The sequence below is a fragment of the Sinocyclocheilus grahami genome, unplaced genomic scaffold (genome assembly GCF_001515645.1).
Source record: "Sinocyclocheilus grahami isolate Dianchi unplaced genomic scaffold, SAMN03320097.WGS_v1.1 scaffold4030.1, whole genome shotgun sequence".
Classification (NCBI taxonomy): domain Eukaryota; kingdom Metazoa; phylum Chordata; class Actinopteri; order Cypriniformes; family Cyprinidae; genus Sinocyclocheilus; species Sinocyclocheilus grahami.
Genome location: NW_015509047.1, coordinates 1 through 17,150, shown reverse-complemented (window position 1 = coordinate 17,150; position 17,150 = coordinate 1). Strand labels below are relative to the sequence as shown.

Here is a 17,150-nt window from a genome sequence, read left to right as displayed (position 1 = left end):
GTGCATAACCCTGGGTTATCATCGTTCTAAAACCTGCTTTTAACCCTCCATAAATGTTCGTGTCACACTTTTAATTTAGTAGCAGGGTTAGCACCGCTTTTACCCAGGGCACGGATTGTGCACTGTTAGAATGTTATACCTAGATACTTAGCAGCTGACAGCCAATCGTGCCCATATCCACATGATTTAGACAGTCATGAAAACACTGCTCATTGTATGAACAGTCATTGGTGACAGAAATAGTGACATAACCCTGAATAGGAGTAAAGAAGAGACTGCGTTATTCTTACCTTTACAGTCCACTGAAAAGGCCATTCAGGAAAAACTTGATAGTATGGAATGTAGAGTATAATACGAGGAGCCATTTCATGCTGTGTTTGTCCAATCAATGGCACTGACACCACAAAAAGAACGCACAGTGTGAATGGTCATCTTATGAATACCCAGTATTAATTGTTAATTGAGCGATGTGAAACAAGAATCAAGATAACCCAGGATTCCATTTACACCAGGGTTTTTAAATGACCCAGGGTTAACTATTTCAAATGTGAAAAGCCTTTTTGTGTTTAACAGCACAACAATAAGCAATCGACTGACTGATTTCTTGTTTATAGGAATCAACAGTCTGCTGGGCAGTGGTGTCTACACAGAGGCCTACCCATTGCATGATGTGAGTGACGCCATATTTTGTTCTTCCAGTTTTCTCCAACTGATTGTTAATAATGAATAATTTCATATTTTTACATACAGGGTGATATTGATGGTGTACATGCTGAAACCAATGACAGAAAGGTAAAATACATTACGATACTCATACTAATATACTAATAATATTTCAATATTTACAATACAACACCTCAGGTTTTGCTTGTATAGAAAAAAGCTGTCACCATAATACTTATGAGTTCTAATACCTCACTGTTTCCTCACTATGTTAGCAACTGTCCTCCACATTAACTGAGTGACCAAATAATCTTTGAAGTGACCCCCGGCAGTAGTGTTTAAGGACTACATATGTGACCCTGGACCACAAAACCAGTCTTAAGTCGCTGGGGTATATTTGTAGCAATGGCCAACAATACATTGTATGGGTCAAAATTATTGATTTTTATTTTATGCCAAAAATCATTAGGATATTAAGTAAAGATCATGTTCCATAAAGATATTTTGTAAATTTTCTACTGTAAATATATTAAAACTTAATTTTTTATTAGTAATATGCATGACTGAGAACTTCATTTGGACAACTTTAAAGGCAATTTTTTCAGTATTTAGATTTTTTTTGCACCCTCAGATTTTCAAATAGTTGTATCTCGGCCAAATATGTTCCTATCCTAACAAACCATACATCAATGGAACGTTTATTTATTCAGCTTTCAGATGATGTGTAAATCTCAATTTCAAAAAATTGACCCTTATGTGGTTTTGTGGTCCAGGGTCACATATTTGGTTTGTGCTGTATACACTGTTCTGAAAAAAAAAAAAAGATTTGAATCATGCAAAAAATGGATTTGGGACACATTTATATTTTTTATATTAGTTTTATATTACAATTAAGAAGAAAAAAAAAACTATAGTAATATGAATAATACATTGTAATTAATTTTAGTGTTATAGTCAATTTTATAATATATCTTTCTTACTTACCGTAACTGATTTCTCAGTTGCTAATATTAATTATAAATATGTGATACTGTGCATTATTTTGTATCTAGTGGTATTGATACAATTAAATATTACCAGGAATAAAATGTTGTGTGTATGTAGAGGAAGCAGGACACTTTCCTTAAAACACAAATTAAGATATTTCTGAACGTGTTTTAACAGGTTAATCAAAAATATTTTTCTTTAGATGAACATTATGGTGACTGCAATTTTTGAAGTGTCGGGCAGCACACAGAAACTGCTGCCTTGTACCTAGGGTGATAGGAGATAATGAAGGCATAATTCAGAGATTTGCAAGGCCAGAAAAGTGCCTGCAATAAGGTTTCCAGCATTCAGATGAGATCAATCAATCGGATATATAAAGTGATAAATTCTTCCATTCCAATCTCTAATCTCTGTGTTCTTCACTTTACCATCTGTAGAGAAAAGAGTTGTTATCATTTAATCCTCTCTACATCTGCTCTCTTAGACTGTTTTGCATTTTAATCAATACATTTAAATTCGTCTGAATATTTCTTGAACCCCGTTTTACCTGTTTGAACACTTTTATGGCATACTGTAAGAATCTGGTAATTGAATCTCATGTTGACCACTTAAGATATAATTAAACCCTATAAATGGGCTGCAAAATCCTAGCTTGTGTAGAGGAGACCTGGTGAGACTCTGGACTTGCCTGCAGCAAGCTCAGAATAATTGTCAGGTCACTAAGGCAACAGGATCATTTCCCACTTCAGCCATCTGTGAGCAGTGCTTATTTTCAAGAACTAAAAAAAAAAAAAAAGAGTAAATGTTTCATTTTTTTCACAGCAAACCTCAAGGGACCTTGGAGAGAGTTGGCGTTTTGGTTCGTTTAGTGTGTTAATTTGCGTGCAAATACAGTAGATGCATCACAGGTTCATAAATATATTAAGCAGCACAACTTGTTTCAAACTTTGATAATAAATCAGCATATTAGACTGATTTCTGAAGGATCATGTGACACTAAAGATTGGAGTAAAGGTTGATGAAAATTCTGCATTGCATCACAGAAATAAATTATATTTTAAAGGGATCATCGAATGCAAAATTCACTTTTGTTGTTGTTTGAACATAAATGCGTGTTGGAAGTGTGTGTGTACACATCCACCCTATAATGATAAAAATCCACCCAGTGTTTTTTTTTAAATCCCTATTTTAAAATCCCCTTTCTCAAATCAGGCTGTTCTGAGATTCCTGTCAGAATGACATAGTTCTGCTCAGGCCCCTCCCACGATAGTTGATTGACAAGTCCGTCTTACCTTAGACCCGCCCTGAGTGAGCTGTCATCAGTCCGCCATTGTGTCGACTCCGGTGCAGGGGAAGACAAGAATGTCTCCGATTAAGCGATTGAGGTGTTTTGTTGCTGGATGTAACAATGAACATAGCAGTCGTCATTTACTGCCGACATCTGAGCCGCTGAAGACACAGAGGATTAATGTTACTTTCGTTTTTGAACGGAATTCGCAGGTCCCCGATCTGCCTAAATGCGTTTTAAGTTTGCGCGAATCATTCGTGATCTAGCTTCATCTACAGAAGAAGTGAGTATAGGTTTATAAGGGTTTTTAATTAATCTTTGCAAATCGCCTTTCCTAATAATGTGCTAGTTAGCAAGTTTAACGGCTGAAGTTTACAGTCTGCTCGTCACCCCACGGAAGAGAGGGGCGGGGTCAGCAGAGCTCATTAGCATTTAAAGCAACATGGACTAGAACGGCGTGCTGAAAACAGAGCTGATTTTGACAGGGTAAAAAGGGTGTTTTTTACACTACCATTGAGACATTTTAACCAAAGTATGTTATAGACTTTTCATTAAGACCCTGAAGAATCATATCAACTTGTGGAAAATGGGCATCCGATGACCCCTTTAAAGGATATTAAAATAAAATGAAAATATTTTAAATTGTAATAATATTTATCAATTTTTTGATCAAATAAATGCAGCCTTGATGAGCATAAGAATCTTATGCTGAGTGGTCACTGCTTGTTTACTTGGTGGTTAATCCATCCATTTCCACTAGTTTGACCCATTCAAGGCGATTTGTGGATATGTTGAAAATATAATCCTAATGTGAATGCAACAAGCTCAAGGGAGACAAAACGGACCCTGTCTGCTTCTCAGATTTATCTGTTGGTTCCACTGTTGAATGTTGTTATTAGAGGGTTGTGCATTATTTGATGTCATATTTCATAATGTTTTGGCCTTCCCTCCCTTGCTTTCTCAGACAAAACACTTCTTTTCTTTGACTTAAGTGTGTTCTGGAGACTGGAGATCTCTGTGCAGCTGTGTTGTAAATCTGCCTTCACTTACTCATATAACTGTAGTACATTACATCCCCAGGAGCACCGGACCGAAGTCATTACATTCGAAATTACTAACATGATGGTAGAGAGAGCCTTCATTTGTCCTTTTCATCATTGTTCACTGGAATAATCAGTTATTTTGCCATTTCAATTAAACCCCTAAGTGCACGCACTGTGTATTTCAGCCATGCTGTATGAATGGAAGTTGAATCGTTGTTCCAGGATGTATGTAATTTTAGTTCTGTCTTTGCAGATCTTGTATGAACAGTGGGCGAGTTACAGCATATTCTACAAGTACCAACCCATCGGACTAGTCAGGTATCATCCTCACAATAAATGCACTGCCAGAGGCCGAGACAGATGTTTGCCCTGGAGTTATGATCTATAAAGAAGGGATATTTTAGGAATACCTTACTGACACGCATTATTCAGGAGTCAGATTGCCAAAAGCCCTATTCAGACAGGATTTGTTTAAAGGACACAGTGTAGCTGTGGATGTCTGTAATGTTTATCATCAGGTTATTTAGGATGAGCAATGTCTGGCAAATAAGTGAATATCTGATGTCAAATAAGTCTGTTTACTGCAGGGTCATAGTTAACTAAATCAAGCAATTAAAAAAAAAATCGTTATTTTAAATAATATTAATTGAAATAAAATAAAGAATATACGTATATAAAATATATTATTTGTGCTAGATTTCTAAGGCAACATTTCTGAGTTTTGTTTATCTACTTAAAGTACTAAAATAACTAAAACTAAAGTAAATAAACTCAAACTAATTTTGGAAAAGAAATAATAAGAGTAAGCTGTAATTAAAATATGTTCTTTATACTTATTTCATTACATAACATGACATTTTTAGAATGAATAGAATTGAATCTTTTGTTGACGTAACCTTTCATTGCACATTGAAAAGACTGAAAATCAATTTACACTATTTTTTTCTAATGTTTACTACATAGTAATTAACACTTCTTTTGCTTGACTTCATTGTCTTTATTGCTCTACTTGAAACTGCTTTATCCCTCTCAGGAAGTATTTTGGTGAGAAAGTGGGCCTGTACTTTGCCTGGCTGGGAGTGTATACTCAGATGCTAATCCCAGCAGCAATTGTGGGAGTCATTGTGTTCCTGTACGGCTGTGCCACTGTGGACGACAACATCCCCAGGTCACCTTATGAAATTTATTTGATTGGTTTGTTTGCATTGTTTTTGTACAAAGAAACAAGTTTCAGCAGTGTCTCCCAACAGCAATACATACTCTTTTGCAATGGCTTTATGAAAGTAATCACTGTTGCTCTTTGCAAGAATAATGGATGGATGTTGAAGCGTGTGGTAATTAGGGAGTTCAGAGTGGGTTTGAAATGGTGCGACTGTAATGGACTGTAATGTAGTGTATAATGAGAGTGACTCAGTGTTCACTGGCCGTCTCGGAGCGACATTCATTAATTCCACAGATGCCACAGCTGAAAACAAGCTGTTCCAAAACCTACCTAGGAAAAAATTGAAGCATTATATGGACACCACTGATATGAAGTACTGTATGTTTCAAATAGTAGCCAGCAGAATTATGCTGCTTTTACACTGCAAGTTACACCGCAAGCTTTAATGTTTGCAGAATACCAGTGAATTGCTGTAAACGTCTATCCACAGAAATGGAAATTGTGCAAAAAAAAAAAAATTCACATTAAATTTACTGCACGTACAGAGATGAAATTTGTGAGAAGCAGCATTTACTGTTAACTGAGATGTTTTGATGATATTAAAATAAAAACTGTAATCTGTAACACAATGCCGCTTTTTACTCTGAAACAGGCAGTGCAACAGACTATTTAGTTATCTAATTAAATTGCAGCCTTTAATTTGATAACAGCCATTTATTTATTTTAATCTTACATTTGATTTAATTTTGAGCTTTTAATTGAACTCCATGCAATTCCCTCACAAACCCCCAGGGGTTATAATTAAATAACACTGTGAAACTGTAATCAAATACAACGTTGAGTTGCCAAAATGTTATTTAAATTTTTAAATTATTGATTTTAGTTTTTAGTGTTTCATTTGAAATTTATTTGGACATTTTCTTACATTTAATATAATTATCGGAAGTAGTTAGCATAGCAACATGCTAAAGCATGAGTGCCCAGTTTCTTATGCATTTCATGTGAAGATCACTATTTGCGCAGTGCATACAGTTGCTGCTTTTGTAGAACACTTCATATTAGCCATCACATCTATTTAGACATCAAAGCAACTCACTATGTTTTGGAACAAGAATACAGAAGCTGAACACAGAATAAATGTGTTTTCCTTCAGAAATAATAAAAGCTAACAAGGTAAAACCTAAAAAAAAATATGAGGGGAAAAAATACACTGCAGCCTTAATTAATAGCTTTACAGATAAACATTACGGTGTCTAGGGAAACATGGAGACGTGATGCATTTCTGAAATCAGGTTTTCTTCTTTGTGTACTCAGTATGGAGGTCTGCGACGAGAGAAACAATATCACCATGTGCCCAATGTGTGACCGAGCCTGCAGCTACTGGAAACTGGTCACGGCTTGCGGCACGGCTAGGGCCAGCCACCTGTTCGACAATGCGGCCACCGTCTTCTTCGCCATCTTTATGGCACTATGGGGTCAGCAGCTCTGTTCTCCTTTCATGTTCACCCGCATGCTTTGTTGCTGCTGTACACCAACTGTTGTGTCTCTACATATTGAGGACAGACTTGCTCTGACAAATGCTGAAGAGATTTGTGCCCTGGTTTTACACTTCTCTTTAAGTCCCCCCTGTACTCATCCCCGCTCAAATGCTGAGCTTCTTAAAAAGCTGATTATTTTGGCTAAAGCCCTAAATTTGCTTTTCCTGTTTTAATCCCCTACAGTTACAGGCTTTGAAATTAAAAATGACACCCTATGACAAGGCTACTTGCTAACTTGAGTCCTCTTTAAAAGATTTAAAGTGAGCCGATTTTTAAGTGAACCAGAAAGTGAATCGAGTGGAAAGAGAATCCAGTTCTTTTTGCATTCATACTGCTGAGCTTGAAAGTGGGTTCAGATCTCTTTTTGTTTCACGTTTGTTGTGATCGGTTCTCAATCCACTTTCCATTTACACTGACCTAAAGTTAACTGTATTCAGAGCACTTCCTCAGATAGTTTGGTTTAGTTCTCTTTAAAGGGGTCTGAGGTTGTTGTGAACATTTACATATAAGCTAAAATTGTAAACCGGACTCAAATGGTTCAAATTAACCAAGTGTGAAAACACCATTAGAATAGATTCCCGAAAAAAGGTTTTACAGCCCAATGTTATAGGAGAACCTTCCATGGTTCCTAAGAAAAACACCTATGTATTAGTGATATCCAAAGTTACAAGGTATGGAAATGAATGAAAGAATATCGAAAAATAATTGTTTTAGCATTCAGACTCAGATCTCTTTCTGGTTCACTTTGGTTGTGATCGGTTCTCAATCTACCTTCCATTCATACTGGCCTAAAGTGAACTGCATTGAGAGCACTTCCTTAGATGGTTTCAAGTTCTCTTTTAAAGGGATCTGAGGTTGTTGTGAGTGTTCACATATAAGCTGAATTTATGAACCAGACTCAAACACAAAACAAACTGTGTGAAAACACCTTTAAAATACAAGTTCCCAAAAAGTTTTACAGCCTGATGCTATTGGAGAACCTTCCATGGTTCTTTAGAAAACATTTATGTGTTAGTGATTTATGTGTTAGCTGACCTAATGTAAAGTGTATTCAGAACACTTCCTCAGATGATTTCAGTTTAGTTCTCTTTAAAAGGGTTCACACATAAGCTAAAATTGTGAATTGGATTTAAACGCTTAAAACAAAATGCATTCAAATATAGGTTCTAAAAATTTTTTTTTACAACCTGATGGTTCTTCCATGGTTCTTCAGAGAAAACATTGACGTGTTAGTGATTTCCAAAGTTAGCAACCCTAGAAATGAATGAAATAAGAAGGAAAATATTCTTGATAAGAAGAGGGCATTCTTGGGTTTATTAAAAAAAAAAAAAAAGCTTTTTTATTGATTCAGTGCCATGAAATCAAACTTGTTTTTTCACTGTTTGTTTTTTTTGTCCTGTTTTGTATAGGGAAAACAAAAGGTTTGGAATCGGTTCATTCGCAGTATTAACTAAATGTATTTCCTTCCTAACCTAACAGTTGCATTTTAGTACTAACATATTCTTCATATTATCTTAAAAGTCGTCTTCAAGCATCGTCGTCACATTCTTGCTTGTGTAAAGTATTCCACCAGCACTTATCTATCTATCGGTCTGTTGCTGTGGAGGTCTGGGAGATTCCTGGTCTCTCTTCCTCCGGCCTTACAGGTCAAAAGCTGCTCACTTTCCTTTCGGCAGTCACAGTCTTTCCAGGCTTGCCACTGTTTATGTGGGTAAAATAAGCAGGAGGAATGACTAAAACCTAAAACTGCTGAATGTGGAAAGGAATATTTATTTGTGGTGCTGAGAGCTTTTGGTTTTAAGGATTATACTTTCACTGATTGTCACTGTGTTGCTATTACCAGAATTTCTGTTCTATTCACTGATCATGCACATGGCTGCTCTTGGCTCCATAACCGGTTATCTCTTTCCGCTGTTTTTCACTTTTAAACTGGTTTAAGTCCTGTATATGTTGGGAATTGTTTTCTCTGTTTTTCCCAGAGTCACCCGAGAGCAGAGTATGAGTTCCATGTCATGAAGAAGTCCTTGAAGAAAGAACAATCCCCAAAGGTAGGTCTTTATGAATCCAAGCTTCAGATGAAAAAAAAAAACTCTCAAACTCACCATTCGCTGACCATCTGCTGCAATCTCTATTGCAAACAGAATTGCCAATTGGATTTACACAATGTCTAAAAGTCAGGGTGGTTAACATCTCCAAATAATAATAATAATAATACATGTTTACAACATAGCTAGCGCAATTATGTATTAAAAACATTTAAATTTGAAGACATTTTAACCCTACATTATGACAGATTTAAAGTAATATATTTCAGTGTGGTTCGATTTTGTAGTTAAATTATATGGTATTGTATTATACTTTAATTTTACTTAAATCATTTTAATTATACTTTACATTTAATTCATTACATTTTAAAATTATTATGAATTTTCATCAACCATTACTCCAGTCTTCACTGTGTCCTTCATAAATCGATTATTATTTACTTTTGAAAAAAGGTTCTTATGTTGAAAACCTTTATTCTTATTATCAGTGTTGAAAAGTTTTTTTTGCTGCTTAATATTTTTATAGAAACTTTTTAAATAATAGTGTATCATGGTTTCTACAAAAATATTAAGCCGCAAAATCGGTTTTCAACATTGATAATATCATGAAATGTTTCTCGAGCAGCAAATCAGCATATTAGAATGATTTCTGAAGGATCATGTGACACTGAAGACTGGAGTTGTGACTGCTGAAAATCAGCTGTGCCATCACAGGAATAAATTATATTTTAAAATATACTGAAAATCAAAATTTTTCAATTGTAATGTATCACAATATTACTGTTTGTACTGTCTTCTCCATCAAATAAATGCAGCCTTGGTGAGCATATGAGACTTCATTCAAAAGCATTAAAAAGAAAAAAAATGTAATTATTCCAAACTTTTGACTGCCAGTACTGCCACATGAAATAGCAAACTGTTGTTTGTCATTTTACATATTGATTAATAGGCCCCGTCTTGTCCAAGTGGGTTGTTCTTGGCTAGAATAATCTACAATGTGGACCAGACCATATGCTAATGAATAATTTTGGCTTAATTTGTAGTGTCTGGCACAACACAGGCAATGCTGATTCTAGCAGTATTTTTGTCTGTTGGCTTATGCATGCCATCCTTGCTGTCATAAGGATGTCTGTATTATTGGGTATTACGTATTATGCTCGGTAGATGTTGACCCAGTTGCAGTATACTGAATGTTATGTGACAGCACAGCTGTGAGGCATGTCTAGGGGCTTGATTTTGCTCTACTTGGCTTGACCCTCTCTGTCCCTTTGGAGGCCAAAGCATGCTGGAGGCCTGAGTCTACACATCTGATTTTTGACCAAGTTCCTGTTGCAAGATGTAAGTGTTAGGGTGTGTCTGGATTATATGTTCTGATCTCACATTTGACAATTCATATCTTTTTCTAGGCAGGAAATGTGAAGCTGACATGTAGAGACAGAATGCCAGCATACATGACTATTATCGTCATGATGTTTTTTTTGGTAAGACCTGATTTATTAAATTTTTTTTTCATTATAAGGATGTGATGTACGTAGGTTTTTTAATATGACAATAAATGAAAGGAATTTAATGCTCAGAACATTTTTTTGTAGTTAAATGTACCTTATTTTCAACAACCAGGTAATTTATTTTATTTTGAAATCACATGAGCAGACAAATACTGCTCACTTTATTATCCCTCTATTAGGGCTGTGCAAAAAAATAGAATGCGATTTTCATGCACATCTCGTCAGTAAAGCCGTTTCTGGTGATTAGTAGTAAATCTCCAGCACGTGCTTTCAGATGGGGCGGCATTTACTACACTTCACTGACAAGCTACACAAAATCGCGTTCAAAATCGGCAGTGAATCGCCTGCGATTTTGTGTAGCTTGTGAGTGATCTACGGCTCTGTGTAGTAAATGCCGCATGAAAATGAAAATCGCATTTGTTTTTTTGCCCAGCCCTACCCTCTATTATCAGAAGTTTTCAGTTGCATAATAAAGTAGTCATGGTGACTTAGATCTGGCTTTCTATAATTGCATTGGTAACCAATAATGTTGTCTTTTGCATGATGCTGTATCCAGTCTCTGTTGCTAAATTATTTGATTACAAGTACATTTTCTTATTTTGATCGTTTGTGTGCTCAATGCAGATCTTTGTGACCTTGGCCATCGTGTTTGGTGTGGTGCTATACAGGGTCTCCATTATGACTGCCCTGCACATGAGTTCCACTCCCACGTTCCGCACTAATATACGGGCCACCGTTAAAACCACTGCTGCTATCATCAATCTCATTATCATCATCATAATGGATGAGGTCTATGGAGCAATTGCACGTTGGCTCACTATTATGGGTACGTCTGGTTATTGACTGCAAGACATTTAGTTTGCCAGATTTGTTGCAAAACATGTTTACAGAACTTGCTGTTGTTTTCAACCTATCAGAGGTGCCAAAAACTGACAAGAGTTTTGAGGAGAGGCTGATCTTCAAGACATTCATATTGAAGTTCGCAAATGCATTTACCCCTATTGTGTACCTGGCATTCTTCAGAGGCAGGTGAGAGTATTGGTACCAAGGAGTCACTCTGAAACTGAACGGTATGAGATACTTGGTTATTATCAAATCTACAATATGATTTCCATTTGTTAGTGCGACAAGCTCTGTTCCCAAACCTAGTGAGCTGTCCTGCTGTCTAAGTGACTGATTTGGAACGAAGTACAGTATAGACAGCTGCTCCTTACAGATAGTGCTTCTCACATGGAAAACATGAAAGATATTGATGTTAACGTGTTGCTAAGCTAGTAGATTTTGGGTAAAATACTGGGAGTAGGTGTGGTGTGTTAGGGTTTACGTGGGTACACTTAATGTCACCACACTCTGGATCATTTGCACAGGTAGTGCATATAGGAAGGTTAGACCATTGCAGTAGTCCTGTCTGGAGATGACAACAGCCTTGAAAAGGAATTGGCCAACATGCTTTATTCTCAAATTCATGTATCTGGATGATATGTCCCAGTGATTGTTGTGTATACTGAAAAGTGTAAGGGGCCAAATACTGAGCCCTGGGGTACCCCCATGAATAGTTGATGTGATTTAAATCCTGCTCACTTCTCAGATACCTTATAAATAGTAGAGTAAGATGATTTACACTTGCAGACATATCCAGCAGAATGAAGACAACTAATCAAGAGGCAGGTTTTGCCAGCCGCATGGCTTCAGTGACAAGGTCTCTGATTAATTTCTGCTTTTGAGTGTCTGCTTTTGAAAATACTTAATCTACTAATTTCACCAGGAACCTTCGATTACTGCCATTTTCTCTCTGAAGTTTGGTCTCACGAAGAACATCAGATGTTCAGGGGTTGGTGGGCGTTTTGCGCAAACAGGCCTGGAGGAGAGAGGACAGATTCTGTCTAGACAAGATGTTCAAGTGGATTTAAATGCGTTACTTACATAAGAGAGGAGGAGCTTTTAGCTGGGTGAACAGAGGTGGGCGATCATAGAAACAAGTATGAGGGAGTGGAGGTTATGTTGAAAGAAAACCAGCGAAGAGTGTGCAGCAGGCAAGGTGGAAATCACAAATGTGCAATGGAGTAACAAGGACATTGTCTGTGGTACAGTTACTTGTGTAAATGAGGCCCGGTAGGTTTCCTGATTTGTAAGTTGGTAAATTGTTGAGGTCAAACAAGGCTAGGAGAGCTTAGAAGGACACAGCATGAGGCTTATCCGGGGTGAATGTTTAATTAACCAAGAACCACAGCTGGGCTGCCATCTTCAGGGTAGGAAGATAATAGCACATCCAGCTCTTCTGAAAAGTTCCCCAGCTGACATGTAGGCTGATATATAACAAACAATACAATTTTGTCTTAGTAATTGCATGCAATTCAAATGGATTATTGAGAGCTGATTATTTGTTTACTCATGACTTGCAGTTTGATTTGAGGAGTAAGTTGCAAATAGCTGACAGACTTGTCATATTGCATGGTGAACAACAATCAACACATAAAGGAGAAAAAAAGGTAGAAATAAGTGCCTTGCTGGAGTCCTTTTTCACTGGACGTGCACTTGCAAATTATTACACAAGTTCTTTAAAAAAGGAGGGATTCACATGTTAAGGATAGTTTGAGTGCATGAGTTACCAGCAATTAAGTGAAAATAGTTAACGCCTTTTAGATTAACAATACAAAGATTATAACGTCAAAGGCTGGCAAAAATACTGCAGGACGGCTGCCGCCCTACAGCATCAGTGCAATTAATACATATCAACACGAACGACTACTGTAATTTCTAGCAACACATAATACTCTAAACAATAGAAACAATGTATTAGACATATACTTACTACTGCAGACTTCCATTGACAAATCACATTGATGCTCTCTTATGGTGCATTCACAGTGAGTCACTGCATTCTTGGTTTCTAGTTAGCATTCCTACTCTTCAGCGGTATCCAATTGTATGAGGCAGTGATTCCATCTTCACTCTCTTTGGTAGTCCCCACATCTTTTCACTAGTCATGCTCCGCTCAGCTTTGTCACAACATTGCTCACTAAAAGTAAATTGTGTCTTGTGGCTTTGTCACTGTGTATGGCTGCCAGTGTGAACACACCTTTAGAATTTGGCCAAAATTAGGTCTCGTCATAGTATAAATTAGGTATCATTCTTGCTGGAATACACATGGAAAAAAAGATAATTGCGATTTTTGATTTTTTTTTTATAATAGATTTTCACGATTTTTACTTTTTTCTTTGAATTCTGAGTTTACATCTCGCAATTCTGTTTTTTTTTTTTTTGCACCATGTAATAAAAAAATAATAAAGATAATTGCAACTTTTTATCTTACAATTCTGTCTTGTTTCTTGAATTTGCGAGTTTTTACCTTGCAATTCTGAATTTATATCTCTCAATTCTAAGAAAAAAAAGTCCAAATTGTGATATATAAACTTAGAATTGCAAGAAAAAGTCAGAATTATAAGATAAAGAGTCGCTATTACCTTTTTATTTATTTATTTTAACCCGTGACAGAAACAAGCTTTCATAAACACCAGCTTAGGCCATCATCATTGAATTTCTGTACCCCTCCATGCTGGTTCATACAAAATAGTGCTGGCTTGGATCCACATCTGTTCATTAGCCAAAGATGCTGGTCTACCTGATTGACCAAGGAAGTCCTGCTGAGTAGACTGTGAAGAAGCTGGGTGGAGACACTAAAACATTAGCATTAAAAGCACAACATACATGTGACATACAGTATGCTTCTGACCAATATAATATCGCTCACTAGGTTGTGGAAAAGAGCTACCCCCACCCCGCTTTGACTGTAATGTCTATTTTGTGAATTTTTTCACTTGCATTTGTGCAGCGGCTGGTAAACACAGCTATTGACCTTCTTCTATCCAATGCCTCCAGAATCATTGGACGTCCTGGCAAATATCTCTACGTTATGGGGTCTTACCGAATGGAAGAGGTACATATCTAGCATTCAGCTTCCTCCTTTTAAGTGTGTGTCATTGGTGGTTGGTGCTTTTCAAGAGTACAAGCCATAAAATTGATTTCACAAAGATAAATGACGAATCTCATTGACCAACTGGTGTACACGTGTATATGTATAAGCAAAATCTATTCTTAACCACACGATATTCTTGGAGTCTTGTACCCACATCATCATATGAAAAATAACTTGACAGATTGTCCTAGTTACCTCACTCTTGATGACTAACACTTTCGGAGGTGTGTAGACAGTCAACTCCATAGTAACTGAGTGAAATCTCTCTCTGTTTCACCCTGCAGTGCGCCCATGCCGGCTGTTTGATGGAATTGTGCATTCAGCTCTGCATCACCATGCTTGGCAAACAGCTCATCCAGAATAACCTGTTTGAGATAGGCGTTCCGTGAGTAGCAAACACATGTGTAGATGAAGGAAATCTGATAAATTCCCACTATCCATTATAGGTGTGGTGTACATTTCTAGATGATTGCTTTAGGGAATTATTGTACTTTGACGAGAGCATTGTATGAGCCTTTTTTTTTTCTTCATGAAAAGAGTTTGCTGACCTTTTTTGTGTCTTGCTTGCAAATACATATTATGTTTCTCTTGGACAAATGCAAATATACTGGATTGTAAGCACATCTCAGGCAAATGCCTCTGAAGGTAGTACATGGTAAAAGAAATGCATGAGCAGGTCCAAACAGAATCTCCAAAGTTTTTCCACATTTCCTGATTTTTGGGGGAAATGTGCAGAATCCAATGTGCAGAAGAGTCTGAGGTCACATGTCACAGTTTCCGGGTCCAAGTGCTCCTTCAGATCCCAAAACCAACTCATGGTGTGCTGTACTACCCAAAAATTTCTATAGCAAAATCTTAGCTGGCCAAACAATGATTTCATTTTTATATTAAAATATTGGTCACCGGGATGTCATGAGATAGATAGGCTACTGTATATTGTGCCTGTGACGTGAGGTTCAAATTATTTAATATATGTTAAAAGAATACATATACAACAATACAAAATATTCATCACATTCCAAAGTTTTTAAATCCGCTCACTGATGTGTCTTATTTTGTGTAATATTTGTGTAATTTATTTATTTTATTTTCTGCTTCATCTTATGGATCTCTTTGCCCAATTAACATTCCTTATTATCTATTTTATCTTTGATTCCATATGATCTCTGTAGACACACAGAAATGTTATGGGAATTTAACATAGTGGGCTTTAATATTTTAAGCTAGCCATTAATAGTTTATATTATTAAGTATAATTATAAACACATAATTAGTGGTTGTTTCATTGAGGAATTAATCAGTGTTGTGAAAGCTCTATTTCATTCCCATGAGTTTGTGAGCTTGACATGTCCCTTCTCAGTCACCGTATTTAGCCAAAGTACAAATATTTAAGAAATTATTGCTGATGGTTACTAACTATATCATTATATCAATGCATATAAATGTAAATATATATGCATTGATAAATAAAAAATTTGTCATTTTCAATAATGAATTTACTCACCCTTATGTTGTTTCAAAACTGTGTGAGTTTTGAATATTTTGAAGAATTTTCCAAAACTATTTGGTCACCAACATTCTTAAACGTATGAGTAAATGGTGACAGAATTTTTGTTTTTGGGTCAACCATTCCTTTATTTAACTTCATTCTGCATTGTTTTTAATCAACTTGCTGCTCGATTGTTTCTCTGATTGCTCTAAAAGGGTTTAAGAGGCTTTTTTTTTTCAAATATCTAATCATTATAGTTTACATGTAGTTTTAGGTGTAGTTATGCTCTCATTAAGTAGAGAGAGAGAGTGTGTGTGTGTGTGTGTGTGTGTGTGTGTGTGTGTGTGTGTATGTAATACAGTGTATGTTGTAAACAGGGCAAAAAAATACAGATATCTAATTTAGGTAAATCCAATTAACCAAAATATTGAGTAAACAAACACGGATGGGTGGTTCACAGCAACACTGTGAATCATGACTGTTCAGATGTACATGAGCACATCATGCTTCAGTTCACCAAGTTAGTTATATGCAAAAATCCACAGTGATTATTAATGTATCTGTGCCACAGGAAACTGAAGAAAATGCTCCGACAACGCAAGATAGACAAAAAGCATCAGGAAGAGCTGAACAAAACGCTTCATCGTCACGAGAAGGACCACTTCCTTGGGCCCTTTGTCGGACTCAACCCAGAGTACATGGAAATGAGTGAGTCACTACACACTTCGCGCCCACACACACACACACATACAGACGTAGAAACATTTGTTTGTATTCTCTCCTGGTCCTGCTGGCTGTTTTCCACACTCTTGTAGGAACACGACATCATTAAAAATTTATTGTAATTACAATTTCCGATTATGAGTGATTAAATGCACACTGTCCACAACCGCTAATTGAAATGTTTAAACACAAGTAGACAGATTTATACACCTCATCTGTTCAAAGCACTGTTATATGAGAGTAATTCAAGCCCCTAGACAGCATGCACAGTAAACAGGGTAAACGCACGTCCGTTCTGTGAAGGATCTGCAGTGCTCCTCCTCTCCTCTCATCTCCGCTACAGCGTGGGATGGACTTCTGCTAAGAGAGAGGCATTATGGGTCCAAAGGGGGGCTGGCAGAGCAGCGTGAGATTATGAGCTTTGGTTCTGGCTTGAATTCATTAATAACATCCCACCCCCTCATCTACCATCCTCCATCTATATCTTCTATCCTTCTATCTCTCTCTGTTTCTCCTGTCCCATTCTTCCATCTCTGAGTGTGGCACTACCCAATCTCCTCCTGAGACCCTAAACTAGTAACATTCCGGAGCATCAGCTCAAAATCACATCAAAAAGACAATCCAGGAAGGACCAAGAAGGATTTACAGTTTTGTGAATTACTCTGTGGGCGATTTGATTTTAATGTCTTAAAGGGGTCATATGACGTTGCTAAAAAATAACATTATTT

The 17,150-nt window shown here is 36.7% G+C and overlaps 1 protein-coding gene across 1 annotated transcript; it reads left to right on the top strand.

Annotated features, from left to right (window-relative positions):
• Positions 1-614: 614 nt before the first annotated feature.
• On the top strand, positions 615-16,549 carry LOC107576615 (anoctamin-1-like; the record flags this gene model as incomplete). The annotated part of the gene is made up of 12 exons (XM_016262763.1): positions 615-670; positions 751-792; positions 4,235-4,299; positions 5,015-5,149; positions 6,458-6,743; positions 8,616-8,729; positions 10,133-10,207; positions 10,859-11,060; positions 11,152-11,263; positions 14,114-14,171; positions 14,495-14,595; positions 16,271-16,549. Coding segments are annotated over 12 exons (1,490 nt in total), but the record flags the coding sequence as incomplete, so codon positions are not given.
• Positions 16,550-17,150: the final 601 nt, after the last annotated feature.